This window comes from Dipteris shenzhenensis, chromosome 30 (genome assembly GCF_047967505.1).
Source record: "Dipteris shenzhenensis isolate YYH24624 ecotype China chromosome 30, Dip_SZ_1.0, whole genome shotgun sequence".
Lineage (NCBI taxonomy): Eukaryota > Viridiplantae > Streptophyta > Polypodiopsida > Gleicheniales > Dipteridaceae > Dipteris > Dipteris shenzhenensis.
Window position 1 is genome coordinate 48,278,878 of NC_141625.1, and position 16,029 is coordinate 48,294,906.

General features: G+C 43.6%; 1 protein-coding gene across 1 annotated transcript in view; it reads left to right on the forward strand.

The window, feature by feature from the left end:
• The window catches only part of LOC147882242 (kinesin-like protein KIN-4C), a 200,638-nt gene extending 186,265 nt beyond the window's left edge, over nt 1-14,373 (forward strand). Inside the window, exons 25-27 of the mRNA XM_087401535.1 lie at nt 13,033-13,195; nt 13,693-13,848; nt 14,063-14,373. Coding sequence (XP_087257661.1) covers nt 13,033-13,195; nt 13,693-13,848; nt 14,063-14,269 — 526 coding nt within the window. The 3' untranslated portion in view covers nt 14,270-14,373. The remainder of the gene's footprint in view (nt 1-13,032; nt 13,196-13,692; nt 13,849-14,062) is intronic.
• Nucleotides 14,374-16,029: the final 1,656 nt, after the last annotated feature.

Here is a 16,029-nt window from a genome sequence, read left to right on the forward strand (position 1 = left end):
CTTTCACACTTAATAGAAGTCTATTTCAAACAAAAACAAGATGAAAATGTTATTAATATACTCTTTTGGTTTCCAAAACGCCAAGAACACCCTAAAGGAAAGGGGATTAATGTATTCTAAGGAGCTGTACCAGCAATAGCAACAACAATTGAGTGCTAGCTATCCATACTAGTTACCAAACTTCATTTATCATTAACACCGCTATGACGCCAAAAATTGATGTTTTTAATTTGGCATCGGTATTGTTGTTCTCTATGTTTGATAAGAGTTTGAGTATCAAGTGATAGCCTAGCGGCTCTCGCTTATTTCTATTTTCTAAGATATTGTATGGGATTGAGAGGATGAGTGGAATGGATCATTGTAAATACCATAGGTATGAATTAATACCTTGGTATAGGGTGTATGGGATATTATGGGGTTTTCAGAAAATAGGAAGAGTGAGTCATATAAAGAGGTGGGCTCATGTCCATGTGTTTCAATAATATAAGAGAGATCACATGCCAAGCGTGTGGGAGGCATGTGGAGGAGTGTAGAGTCAAGAGAAATCATTCTATGGAATAAGGAGGATGTGGACATATGGAAAAGAGAGGGTTCCTATGGGCTCCATGTGGGGAGACTCTTGACTTTCTTAATATTTTAAGAGTCTTGAGCATCTTTTGATGGGACATATGGCAAGAGTAGCCAGAAAGGACATGGATGGTAACCTATGGGTTTATGTGATTGATGGGTGACAAAATCTCTATAAAAGGAGCCCTCCTCTCCCTTGTTCATCATCTCTTTCACCATTAGGCCTCATGTTGCTATAGCCCTAGTCTCCTTAAGCCTCTTCCATGAGCCTTCTCTCCCTCTTGTGGATATTCTCTTATGGAGACTCTTAAGTCCATCTCTCTCTAGTTTATTCTCTCTATGAGTAGTCTTGGAGCTTTCGTCGCTCCCTGTTGTACGTATGAAACGTCTTTTTCTCCCTTGTGTTTGTAGTATTTTGAGTTGCATTGGAGTGGAGTCTCACTCTATTGGTAATGAAGGTCACTTCAGGTTCTCTCTCTTGAGTATCTCTTCCCTTTTTCGATTGTTTTCTCTTCCAAAGTGCTCAGAAGTGTTGTCTATTCGGCCGCTCATTGTGCATACATGGTTTATCTATTTCCCAAGCCACCAAGGGGGCTCTTTCTTTCCTCCTAGGCAACCTATATGGGACTTGGATTGTTGATGAAGTCTAAGCACGGAGGTAGTATTTTCCCAAGTCGGTACCAGTAGAAGGAGTAGGTGTTTTTCATGACAGTTTGACCCCCTGTCAGTATTTTGCTCATAACTTTTCGCTCGGTGGTTCGATTTGGACGAAACTTATATCAGCGCGAAGCTCTCTTCAAGAAGCATCACCCTATGTCTTCAGTTATTGTATTAGATGTCAAACCAAAAATCTATGACTCTCTGTGTGTGACTGTTTCTTTTTCAGACAATTTTTACCCCCGTCCAGTAAATGCCTATATCTTTCCGACCGCTTCTCTGTTTCTTACGAAACTTATATTGGAGCGAAGCCCATTTTAAGGCGCATCTCAATATGTATTTGAATATTTGATATCATGTCTTTGCTGAAAGTTATGGGTCTTTGTGTCTTATGATATTTTGGAGAGCGTTTTGAGCTAATTATAAAGGTATCTATGAAGAAGGTGCAATGTTTTCTCGGAACCTACCCTTTCGACCCAATGAGTCTCTTCAAACTCCTTGATGTATATCAGTTCATGTCATGTTGAGTTGGAAGATCTTCTTTCAATAACGTATCGCTCTTCTCTTTGGCATAGACCGGCGGTTGATGTAATGTGATTACCAATTTGCTCCCAAAAAGTAATAAAAAAGGAGGGGGTATGTCCATCTAAACCTGGGCACTTGCCCTTGTGAAGGGCAAGTAATGCAGTCTTGAATTCTGCATTGGTGAAAGGTGCATCCAAGGAAACATACATCTCATCCTTCACCAATACAATGATACACTGCCAAATAACCTCTCTGGCATCATCAATGGCCTGTGTGCCTGGATCTGCAGTAAGGAGGGATGCAAAAAAATCTGAAGCTACACGCATGACAGCATCAGGATCTGACTGTAACACCCCATCTGAGTCAAGAAGCTGCAAAACACTATCTCTACTATGTCTGGGCCCATGAGTAGAGAAAAAGTGTTTGTTGACCCTGCCACCCATCTGAATCCAAAAGGATTCCCGTGCATGAAAGGCATACTCTGCTCTCTGATCCAACAATGTCTGCAAATGAGCCCTTGCTGCAACAAGGCGCTCCTGAATCCAAGCATCTGTGGGCCTCTTTTGCTCTTCCCTCTGAAGGGACGCTAAGTGCTGGCGTATACCAATCTCACATCTGAGAATCTCACGTCTCCTAGAATCAGCGACTGAATGATAATAGTCACTAATCTCGGATAAGGCTGCAGCTACCTGAGATGGATGGACAGCTCCACCCTGTATGTGAGAAACCCAAATCTGTAAAATATCCTTCGTGAGGCTCTCCTCTGCATAAAAAGCATGCGGAATCCTGACACTGGCAGAGCGTCCTCTCTGATGAGGCTCAAGAATCTGCAACACCACTGGAAAATGATCTGAGGTGGAAACACTAGTAGAAATGCATACAGATCCTCCTCTGTCAAGTGCCCAATCGTCTACATAAAATCTGTCAATCCGTGCATGAATGGGCATGTGTATTCTCCTGTTCGAACAAGAGTACAGGAGTGACTGTGGCATACTATGAAAGGCATCATCCAACCAAGTGTCTCTGCCACTGAACTGAAAGAGAAAGGCATCCCAGGCTGCCCTCTCCAAAGAATGAATTCCACCCTGCCTGCCTTCCTTTTTGTCTGAAGGCAACTCAACCATGTTGAAGTCGCCACCGATGATCCAAGAATCTGCAATGGGGGCTCAAGAGAGTAACTCCTTCCAAAAGGAGATCCGCTCTCTTGTGTTGTTGGAAGCATAAAGATTGAGAAGACCAATCTTACGCCCTCCAATCAAAATAATGATCCATTGAGCTCTAGAAGGAGAGATAATACCATGACCAGCAACCAAGGGGAGAATAGAAAGAGAGACCAAAATGCAAGTACCTCCCCTTGTGCCCATAGCAGGCGACCAGAAGGTATGTCTTGAATGTGGTTTGCCAGACTTAGAGCAATCATTTGCATCCAGCTTGTGTTCCTGGACAAAAAGGATATCAATAGCACCTCCAGTGATGCCTGGATGAAGCTGGTTCCGGATCAGCTGCCTACGGCGACGGTGTGGAACTCCGCCTAGGCCCTGTATGTTCCAGCTGACTATCCTCATCGACAGGAGGATGCTGGATGGAAAGGCTTACTCGACCTAGTAGAGGAGACCAGCTTCCCCTGGGCCGAAACACTCCTGCTGAGGGCAAGAAACTTAACAGGTGAAAGGATCCCCACACCTACTGAAGGGAGGTCCTGTCAGAAGGAATCCCAATGACCGGGAACCCTAAGGTGGAGGGCACAATCTCCTCATCATCCATGAAAGTCGTCGACTCTGCCAGTGCCGAAAAAGAATTCCTGATAAGTAAGTCTAGCCGAGGAGTGCGAAGAAGACCTGCACTCTTGGAAGATGGAGGAGAAGGACCTGCCAGGCCTCTATCAACAGAACTGGAGCTAGGGGTTGAGGAGGCCTGTGGCTGGGGTGAAGAGGAATCAGGAGCCTCATCTGCGCCTGCAGTTTCTCGGTTGTCCTGACTGTGGCAAGAACAGTCTGTAGGAAAGAAGTACCTGTAGTCCCCTCGTGGTCAGAAACCAAGGGGTCAGAGACCAAAGTGACTGGGGCTGGTGGATCTAAAGGCCCCTCCTGATGTGGAACTGTAGTGTCTGGGGCTGCAGCAACATCCACCTCTAGAGTTTGGAAGGCGTCTGTCTGAACAGGATCAAAAGTCTCCTCCTAAGATAAGGGAGCCGCTCTGATAGCTCCCCATCGTGGTATTGGGTGTGCTGTGGGCATTGGGTGCCCTGCTGCCCCTGGTGGTGCTGGGGTGCGCGAAGCAGGGCGCCCTGTTGCTCTTGGTGGTCCTGGAGTGTGTGGTACAGGGTGCTAGGGAGATGCAGTCGTGGTAGTACGTGAAGCAGCCGCACTAGAAGGCCTCTTGGGTCTTTTTCTCTTCCTTGGGCAATCTCTAGCAAAGTGCCCAAGGGTCCTGCAAATCCTGCACTGGTCTTGTCTACCTGAAATCTCGACTCTCTGTCGAAAGAGAGCCATCTGGACGCTGAAGCATAATGTGGTCATCTGAGATGTTAGGGTCAAAGACAATGACCCTAACACGAGGCACCCCGTCTGCACTGACTGCCTTTGCCAAGGAAGAAGGCATGCCAGGAAGGGAGGGGATCTCCGTGACCACTCCGAATGTGGCTCCGATAGTGGTAAGCAGTCGATGGTAGACCTGAGGAAGACCAGGAAACCTAATGAACAGTGATGTGACCTGCCTATCTTCCTCGACCGGATCGAAGCCCAAGGTGTAGGGTAAAAGAAAGATCCTCCTCGAACCCAAAGCCAGGGGATTAGCTTTCAGAACAAGGGCTGTGGACTCGTGGGAGTCGAAAACCACTTGGAAGAATCCACGTCCTAAAAGTCGAATATCCCTAAGGTGAGGGGCGAGGTCTCCTGGTAACGCCGCCAGCATCCAATCTCTAGCCTGTGATCTGGAAGGGTGTGACCCAAAGATGCGGGTGAAAAGTGATGTGGAGCCCTCTAATTCCACATCTTTCTTGAGCTGTTGCAGCTCGTCTTCTGAAAAAATGATGGCGCATAAGCTCCGTTGTATCATACTACAAGCTTGTGAAACCTAATTGAATGGTCAAAAAATGATTACTCATGAATTGATTTATATTATATCATGTAAAACAAAGTTTCAAGGTTTAAACTGTGTGTATGTGTATAAAATATAGGTTTTATGTGTATATAACTTTGAGTATGCTGTAGCAAACAATGACATACACATATTTATTCGACTTTAAATATCATTTTTTGAAGGACCCATATATCTATGGCCAGTACTAAATAGAATATATGCTAAAATATGGACAAGAATTCCATTCAATATACCATTGCAAATCATCTAGGATAATCTTAGATGATGACCGATCGTACACATGTTTCCCAGTTGGAGCCTATCGGTCAAATAGGAGTATTACTTTAAAATGAATAAGCATACACATCTTTCAATGTATGTTTGTTTCTCTTATACAAAAATTAATCCAAGACAATCTTGATACCCTCTTGTGGCTGGTGGAGGTGGACGGAGATTGGCTGAATGGGGATCCATTCGCCAATCGATGTGAAATGGCCGATTCCAACACTGAAAAAGCTCCATCCGTGAAACTACTGCCCAGGACGCCCTGAACGCGGGCGCAGGAAGAAGGAGAAAGAGAGGGTAGGAGAGAGGGGAAGGGAAGGGAAAGAGAGGGGCAAGAAGAAGGAGAAAGAGAGGGGAGACGGAGGTAGGTTGAGGGGGAGGCGTAGGGAGTTGAGATAGGGAGGAAGGGGGCGGGGAGGGAGAGGGAGGGAGTTTTTTTTTTATATAAACACCTTTTTTTTTTTTCGGGGGGGGGGGGGGGGGCGTTCACCTTGGGGGGGAGAGCAGGGGGGGGAGGGGGGCGGGGGAGGAGAAGGGGACAGGGGGGCTAGCGGGGGAGAGGGAGGGTAGAGGAGAAGGGGGCAGCGGGGAGGGGAAGAGCAGCGGGGGGGGAGAGGGAGGGCGAGGGGGGGGGCGGGGGAGGAGAAGGCGGAGAGGGAGGGCGGAGGAGAAGGGGGCAGCGGGGAGGGGGTCAGCGGGGGAGGGGAGAGGAGAAAGGGGCAGCGGGGAGGGGGGCAGCCGGGGGGGGGGGGCTGGCGAGGGAGAGGGATGACATGGGAGGGGACGGGGGAGGAGAAGGGGGGCGGGGGGGCTGACGGGTGGGGGAGAGGTTGGGTGGGGAGGGAGAGGTAGGGGGTAGCGGGGGGGGAGGGAGGCCAGAGAGGAGGAAGGGGAGAGGGAGGGTGAGGGAGGAGGAAGAGGGGGCTGGCGAGAGGGGAGGGAGAGGAGGAGTAGCGAGGGAGGGAGAGGGGGGGGCAGCGAGAGAGAGGGAGAGGGAGAGGGTGAGAGGGCTGGCTGAGAGAGGGAGAGGGGGCTGGCTGAGAGAGGGAGAGGGGAGGGCAGTAGCTCACGGGGAGGAGGTGTGGAGGGTTTTCAATAAGTGGTTATGCATAATAAGTTGGTCTTGGTACACTAAGGCTTTGTGAGATCTTGTTTGGGATATTATTTGGATCTTGGTGTTTCTTTTTTGTGTTTCATCATGGTGAAGATTCAAGTGTTTCGAGGGACCCAAGAAAAAGACCCGAAGTCTTATCTTCAGGATTTTGTTCGAGGATGCCGGTTTTCTGGATGGTCCATGAAGGATCGGGTGGAGATTTTGCCTGATTTTCTTGAAGGTGTAGCCTTGAGTTGGCATGAGGCCTTGCTGGACTCTACCAAGGAGGATTGGGACCATGTGGTGGCTGCAATGAAGCAGAGATTGGGAACAGTGGAGTCGCCAAATGCTTTGATGTTGCAGTTGGACCGGTTCTATCAAAGAGAGGGTGAGATGGTCTCTGTGTTGGCAATCCGATATGAAACTTTATGGACAAAGTATGAAAGGGCAGCTTTGCGAGCTGTGGCATCTGTATGATCGGTCCCTCAAAGTCTCTCAGGGATGGAGCACTTAAAGATGAGCACATTTGTTATGGCTTTGAAGCCTCATCTTCGCTCAAAAGTAATGAGTAAAGATCCAACAACATATGTGAAGGTACTTCGCATTGCGACCAAGAAAGAAGCTTCTCTAAAGATCGAATCCTCTTTTGTATCTTCAACAGCTTCAAGTTCTAAGGTAGAGGTAATGGGTACTTCTCAGGTACCAAAATCCTCTAAGTTAGATCATAATATCTCCCAATTGATGGCAGAGTTTGCTGATTTGAAATTACATTTGGTTAATGCATGACAACCTAGAGCACCAAAGTGTGAAGATAGGCCTCGAGATAAGAGTGGAGTCACTTGCTATGAATGTAATGAAAAAAGTCACTATCGCCCCGAGTATCCTAGATTGAGAAAGAAAGAAGAAAAACAAGTATCCTTGGTAGAAGCTTCTTCAGGGGATGAGGAAAGAGAGGTAATGATGGCTAAACGGGGACGTGGTAAAGCAAGAGAAAGATAAGAAGAAGAAGAAAGCAAGGAAGAAGTAGATGATGAACATCAGGAAGAGAAACCCTGTATTAAGAAAAAGAGGGCATCTAGAAGGAGAATTAGCCAGTCAGACGGACAAGGCATTGGAAGCTAGACTTGTTGTCCGACCTTAAAGAAAAGGAAGCTTATATCATCTTTGGTCAATTACTTGCTTTGTCTCCAAAACTACGGAAGGAATGGGGAAAGCTAGCAAGCACACGAGTGTTAAAGAAGAAAAGGAAGAAAAGCGTCATTCTTGTTATTCAAAATGTAGATATAGAGATTCGTGATGTTGTACCTGTGGTTGATGTGATCATTGATAGTCAAGTGATTTCTAATGTTTACATTGATGGAGGTGCATCGATTAATGTCATGAGTGAGAAGACCATGATAGATGCTGATTTAAAATACTCTAGTACTACCTCTCCTTATCGCATCAAATTGGTTGACAACACTAGGGTAAAGACCTTGGGAGTTGTGAAGAATCTAGAAGTGGATATATGTAAAATTTCTATGTCGATTACTTTTTAGGTGATCCCTATCAAGCCAGATGCACGTGCCTATCCATTGATTTTGAGAAGGCCTTGGCTACGCAAGGTGAAGGCTGTTCAAAAGTGGGATATTGGAGAATTGGTTTTGCGGGGAAATGATAAGGTGTGCTACAACATCAGAAGCCGCAAAAAGGAAGTTGTCAAGAATGAGTCTTCAACATCAGAGAGTCCGAGCTCTAACTTAACTGATGAAGAAGAAGAGACAAGGTGTAGGTCCGAAGAGTCCAGCTCAGAGGGTAAGGCGGAAGGAGTGGCCTTTGGTCTTTGTCTTGGTGCTGATCGAGATGAGTCATGAAGGAACAAGGTGGTGGTGCAAGAAGATCCTGTAGAGATACTTCATGTGGAGGATGTGGAGCACAGTAAACGACGCCAACGCAATGAAGAGCTTCTTGGTGATTCTCTATCAGGTAGTGAGAAGCTCCAGTACTTGGATATGTTAGATGATTTTCCATATCTCTTTGCAACAAGCTATTCAAAGGTTTGACTAGTCTCTCTTGTGGAGCACAAGATTGAGTTGAAGCCAGAAAGCAAGTCAGTTGTGTAACGCTTAAGGCGATTGGGAGTGATCCAAGCTGAGGTACTAAAGAAAGAGGTAATACAACTTCATGAGGCGGGATTCATCTTTCTTGTTGATGATCGAGAATGGATATCTCCTGTAGTCTCCATAAAGATGTGTATGAATGGTGTTGAAGTTATAAAGTATGCCAAAAGTTTGAAAGGCGACAGTTGATTCCTGGGCCCTTGAAGCCTATTCCAGCATATGGACCATTTGAGAGGTGAGGGTTGGACTTTGTGGGACCACTCTCTCGCTCAGCAAGCATTATCTATTGGTCGCCATAGATTATGCGACTCAGTGGGCAGAGGCCAAGGTCACAGTCAATAGCAAGGTAAGCACAGTCGCAAAATTTCTCTTTGATCAAATTTGTTCACGCTTTGGTTGTCCTTCGGAAATTCTCACTGATGGAGGAACCTCTTTTAGAAATGAACTAATTGAAGATGTGGTGCATAAGCTAAAGATAAATCATAGCATGTCCACGCCATACTATCCCCAATATAATGGCTTGGCTAAGAAAACAAATGGATTATTGTGCAATTCAATGGTTGTAGACACCAAGAAAAGGCATTGGAATAGGTACTTGGCAGAAGTTTTATGGGCTTATAGAACCACACACAAGCTAGCTATTGGGTTTACACCATTCTAACTAGTGTATGGAATAGAAGCCATTTTGCCCATTGAATTGGAGATACATAGTCTTCGCACTGCTGTTGCAAGAAAAGGATGATAGGAGGATGCCAGAAGCATTGGATGAATGCAGATTACAGGCCTTAAAAAACTTGGAAGCTTCTCAAAAAAGGTGCAAGGTCCGTTTCGACACCAAATTACACAGGAAGAAAGATATTGCAGAAGGAGATTTGGTTATGAGATTTGATAGCCCTCTGGACAAGCGGCTACAGCGGCTACACAAAAAGTTTATCGGCCGATGGGAGGGATCATATCGAGTCAAAAAGAAGTTTACAAATGGTACCTATCAACTTGAGATGGCATGGTGAAACCCGGACGCACCAATGAGTATTGCCTTAAATCCTTCTATGCTCGACCACCTTGAGGGCCAGCCGACCCTCTCTATCACTAGAGAGGATCTGTTGGGGGGAGAAAGATGTGACACCAAAAATTGATATTTTTAATTTGGCATTGATATTGTTTTTCTCGCTCTCGCCGTGGTCATAGAATGCTTTCCTTATCCTCTTCTGTATGGTTGTCATTACCTTCCACAATGCTTGATATGTGTGTGATACCTCGCAAAGGCCAAAGGGAAGGACCTTATAAATTGTGTCTCCACAGTTCACCTTGCATCGGTGAAGCAAGATCTTCTTGGGCTAAGTCTTGTGCCATGCTAGACTCAGCCAAGCAGTCATTTGAGTCATCCACAAGGAATAGTTCCACCATGTTGGTTGACAAGGAGCCTAGGTCTTGTCCTATGCCCTAGAGTAAAGCTATCTAGAAAGTATAAATTGGAAAACAAATTACATAAATCAAACGAGATACACATCATATATAGGGTAACTCCTATGCCATACGACACTCTCCTCCTTAATCCACATTTAGGCCTCTCCAACTCCTCTCTCCACAAGGCCTACAACATCACTAAATCATTCGCCGTCTCTGTGAATGCAAAACAATGACATGAGGGAACATGCCTCCCTCTATATGGCATAAATACATGAAATGTTGGGACAAGCCCCCAAGCTACCATCATGAAAAAATAAATATTTCCCACAGAATCTTCTCCATGCTGCAAGTGTTCAAATGATCATGAGCTCATGTCCATCTATGATCCACTAGTCATCAATGAATCATTAGTATTTCATATGGTTGTATACATCATGGTGGGTTGCTTCAGAGGATGTAGGCCTCTTTTGTGCCACCACCCCGTCCAAAGCTTAGGTGAGCCTCCCTGCACGAGCCATCACGCCTGCATGAAGCACTTCTCTAAATCTAACTCCTAGAACCCACCATTACATATGTGGCAGCAATAATAGAGTTTGGTAAGTCCTCCTACCATTCCAATGGAACCCCTCATGATTAACTATAATCTCTTATACATATAATGCTTTTGCACCAGAAGGTTACCCTTAGTATGAATGCTAGAAAGTATCCAATGCTAGAAAGTATCCAATTGTAGAAGGTACTTTCCTTGTTACATAGAACCAAAATACTGAGGCTGCAAGATCATGTTGCAGAAGAGTGATAGTTTCTGCTGCTAGTCTCCATGAGAGATTAGTCTACTCATGACTATGGCAAGTGGCAAGAAATTCACCATCTTTCCATCCCACCTCCATTCTTCGGTCACACAAGTACTGCTAACTTTGATGGGTTGTCTGCTGACATGCTGTGCCTTTGTCAAAGTTGCATACGGTCCACTAATGCATCCCTTCTTTCCTCCATGCCATTACACAATATTGTAAGAAGAAAACAGCATAGAGGAGATCACCAGTGAAAGACATCAGAATTTGTCAACTATCTACCTCTCCTTGCTTAGAATAACAACATTTATGTTTCCTATCCCTCCACCTTACCTTCCTCTTGGCTGGTTGCATCCAATGGAGTTGACCTGTGACTTCTCTTATTGGTGGAATCTCCCCCCTCCACTCTCATTGGTTCTTCTCTTATCTTCCTCAGCCATTCCTCTGCTTAGTCCCCTAACAACTTCAGATATTCGACTGTGCCAATGTACCGTCATCCTTTGACTCTTTGCTGGCATTATAACAGCTCCATGTGCACCTCCTAGTGGCTCTGACTTGTACTAAGGTGGATCAAATGTGGTCAAATCACCTCAAATGGCAACAACCTTATCCTCCTCCATATGCACTGCTTTGATATGTACTCCAAGCTAGTGGTTCGAGCAACTAGTCTCGGGGTTGCATCACCTTGGATGTGAGCAACCTTATCCATCATCACCTGTAATTGTCCTGTTGAGGCTGAATGAAGGCCTCTAGTCACTCGAAGTCTTCCTTGTACCATAGGACATATGTCATCCCTTGTACATAGTCTCTCTGGTCAGGGTCTTTCGCTCATCCCCTACACACAATCTCTTCAAGTGAGGGTCTTTAGGTCATCCCTTGTACAAGAGATCTTCAAGTCATCCTTGCACATATCCTTATAACATTTACAATGCCAAGGAAGTTGCTTATATGTTGTGAACCTAATGTAAGGTTTTATCGAACCCTTAAAAGGATCACTACATAGCACAATCCTTACCAATGTTTCAGTTGATCTGTTTGTGACTTGTTTTCAACACAAGTTTATCTGCATAAAATAGGAATCAGTAAATTGTGTGGTTATTAAAGAAGGTACTAGTCGCCTTAAACTTTCAGCAAGGGAGATGGATGTTCATTTTTTTTTCAAGAAAAGTACTTCATTAAGTGTATGAATAAAAACCGTAGAGCAAGCTCAAGTGTGGGAGTACATCATGTCAAGCATGAGAAAAAACAGCTCAGAATGAGCAAATACATCTTAACGATGAGAAAAACGGCTCAGATTTAGGCCAGGTTGGCCCTAGGCCTTGTCCTGCACACCAGCCCCTTGAGGGCCTATAGAATCTTGTCCGACCAGTTCAAAATCTGCCACTTTGGGCATGCCAAAACAGCATCAGATGGGTACAACTAACAGATCCTTCCAATGGGCATGTGCTCCCTCCTAGATTCTACATCTTTGTCGTCATGCTTGAAGGAACATTGTGGAAAGGGAGAGGAAGAGAGAGGGTAGGCTAGGGAGAGAGAAGATAATACTCAAATGGGAACATAATGAAAGTGAAAGGAAATGGAAATGAGCAATAGAACAAAATGGAAAGACTCACATTGATAAGCTTGATGTAGACTCCTTGCTGTGTGTTGATGTGACACACAAGTACAATCATATATAGGATAGACACACACTAGAATACCAAAGTGTATATGGGATATTTCCTAATATGACACGTGACACTCACACATAAGACTCTACTAGAACTCCTAGTAGAACACACTTAAACACACTCAACTTGAGTTCATGTTCTAACATTGCTCATACGGGTGCTCACAGATCAGGCTTGCCTTCTAAACATATCTTAGTAGCTCTAGTTCGTTCTATGCATGTTGGAACATGACTTTAAAGTGTACACGGGATTATCACGAGGTCAAAGTTGTACTTTTTGTTGTGTTATACAGGATGAATTGGGTACTTGTTCATCTGCGGGGGGGATTTCACACCCCAAAAAAAACTGTGTGTGTGTGTGTGTGTTGTGTATGTTATCTTCTGATGCTTGTAACTGGCTGTCCCGTTCTTTGGGACTGTTTCTTGTAATATAATGACAAATGAATTTCACCCAAAAAAAAGAGTGTGGGTGTGTATGTGTGTGCACTTGTTCTGCTACGTGTTATGTTTCTTCCAGTCATAAGGCAGGTGAGTTAAGATGGTGATTACTGATTCTGTTACAGCTAGCGAAAAGATGAGACACTAATAAGCACACCACTCTATACTGTTATCGTTAGTAGACAATAGTTTTTCCCATATCTTGTCACCATCTTATGCACAAAGTGACGTACATGTGCTTGCAAAAGATGGAAGAGAGTATGTTGAGTTCATTTTCTATTATATAAGCCTCCAGTTTTCCATTGTCTTGCAATCTGCGATTTGAAAATACTAAACTTTGTGGGTGGCTTGCTTAACGGCTGAATTGTGCCTTCTTTGCTTGGATCAATTTCAAATGGTGGCTTTGTGGAAAAGGTGTCAGCTACATGAGATGGAGCTGGAAAACAGTGAATTGAAAGACAAAGCAACTGCACTGACAGAATTGCTGAAACAGAACGAGATTCACAAACGAGAAGTAGATGGGCAGCAGCGTCTCAGAGAGCAAGCTGTTGCTATGGCCCTTCTGACATCTACCAAGGTGGACTATTCTGGGCTTTGAAAAACCTCTAAAATAATGTATATGATTGTGTGTATGTGTATGTGCGCACGCACACGCGAATGTGTGTGAGTGTTATTGCATGTTCCCTCTTTGGGGACTGCTTCTTGTAATATAGAAATACATGGATTTCACCCCAAAAAAATGTGTGTGTGTGGCTGGATGTTTATCATTTCTTCAGTTTCTCCTTGCATCGATCTCTTCAAGATGCATATTCTCTTGGAGACCTTCCTCTGGCCCGCCATTAGAAGTTTTTTACTAGTCGCTGTCTCGTTTTGAGACAGCTATGAATGTATATTTTTTCTAATGAATACTGCTTAAAAATGTGTGTGTGTGTGTGTGTGTGTGTGTGTGTGTACATCTGTGTACATATATGTAGATCTCTCTCTCTCTCTCTCTCTCTCTCTCTCTCTCTCTCTATATATATATATATATATATAAAGTACAAAAATTCAGGGTTGAGCATGCATGATGTCCAGGCTTCTGCAGATAATGGAATCAAGTATGGAATTGAAGAGCTCTCAGTGGAGTTAACTCATATTCAAGGCCGTGCATCAAGTAGAATGGATTGTATGAATGACTGCTGCTATCTGAAGAGCTGCAGAGTGAATGCTTTCCCTGAAAACCTCAGTAAGGCACGTATCTCATGGAAACTATACTTTGCGTTTCTTTTCTTTTAAAGTTTAGATCAGCACAATTATCCTGGAGGACATAACATCTCTGCCAACCATTATGCATTTTCAGCACTTAAATATGTACTGGCCGAATCAGGGGTCACCTTTTATCTTGTCAAGGAATCAGAATCGTTTGGATAACACATACTATTAATCATGATATACGAGACTGCAGGTGGTGTCTACAGGACAAGGCTCGTGTGTGAAACAAGGGGAGCCAAACCAAGGAAGACTCTGGAGATGGAAATGGAATCAGCAATGGTGGATGCTGCACCTAAGATGGTGGCAAAAGCCATGGCAGTTTTCTGAATGGATGAGGCAAAGTGAGAAGATGTCTGGAAGGATGAGGTCTTCCAGGACTGACATGGGTCATCTATTTTGAAAATGTTTATACTAAATCAGAAAGAATTCAAACTGGAAAAATGTCGCAAGCTTTGTTTTGATGGATGAGATGATCAATGATGGATGCTGTTGATATTGCTCAACAATGCTTTACCACGGAAAAGGGTTAGTACATTTACACAAATCATGTGACTTTTATCAACAGATTGATGTGAACGTCACAATTTGGACAGGACCATTTGAAATATATTGGATTCATGCAGACGATTCTGAAACACACAAAAAATCTGTCATTATGAAGCTGATTCACACAATGGCCTTTTAGAAGTTGATTTGGGAATCCTTGCTGCAATAAAAAAGTGAGTGGAACTTGTGTTCCCTGAGGTTAAATCTGGATCATTGTAAGAGAGCAAAATTTTGACCTGGAACCAAAGTTCAATATACTTTCTTATACATAAAATATCCATTATACTCCTATGTGCATGAAATAAGTGATTCTAGATTCTTTGGATGCTTCATTTTTGTCATCTTCAAATGGCTGAGAACAGAAACCTTCCTTCGGAAAGGATACAGCGAAGAAAACATTTTCGGTAGTTATATTGGAGCCCAGATGACAAAGATTCCCGCTGTTAAGTTGACTGACATTTAAGGCTCATTTTGTATGTGGACCAAATGTTTCATTCAACCATTAATCTTTCCATTAATGGACATGATGTATCTACTACAAAAAATATCCGGTTCTTTGCCTTGAAGGTTGGGTTGGACATCCCCACTCAGTGTCATTTTACTTTGGTCCTAGATAATGAAAAGCAGCTCATGCCCTCCATTGCAGCTTAATAATATGGTAGAGTCCAAATTCAAACGACTATAGCACATAGCATTGCAATTTACACTGTAGGACTAAAGAATGAGATAGCTTAATGTTACTAATTCATTCATAGTTAGATATTTATGTCAGGACCATGGTGAGAATTCATGCAATCATGAAAACATCATTAGAATTTCGGATAGTATCCTTTATCATTGTACTTATTGAGCTACAATCTTGTTGGGTGGGTTGTGGCTGACCTGTGCATCAGCTCGCACCACAAGTAGATGCATAGACATCAAGATATTTTCTCAAATGGCCATAATTGTTGCATGGGAGTTGCAAATTAAACATAACACCATATTCCATCAATAGAGGGCAATTCACCTATCGCTTTTACATTTCACCTGTGCTTTTGTTTTTGTCAGAACTATTGAACAGATAATGGGTTGGCATTTTGTATTAGACAAATGACCCTGTAGTTACTCCATGGTATATAGGTATCCCTGTCTCTTTGGGTCTTTCCCCTATGCATTAATTGAATATAACACCGTATTCGATCAATGGTGATGATTCACCTATCGCTATTACATTTCACCCGTGTTTTTATTTTATTCTAAACTATTGAGCAGAATGGACATGGCATTTTCTAATATATAGGGTTACATTCCCTCCCTACAACTTGATTGGCACATAGGCCTAAGGAAATTTACTTCATGTCTTGATTATAATTTAAAGAGTGTGGCAACTTAGTTGAGCTCTCCTTTAATTCACTTTGTAATCTTGAGATTTTGTCAATTATTTTAACTTCTTAAGGTCCATAGATGCCTTGCCTTCCATCCTCCTATTTGTTAGGACACGATTCGTGTTTTTTTAATTGGATTCCTTAAATTTTGTGTTTTAAAACTTCTAGAATGCAAATTACATACTTAAAGGAGATTATGGCATTCAACGATATTGATAGTACAAATGCGAATTCCTTTCCAAATATA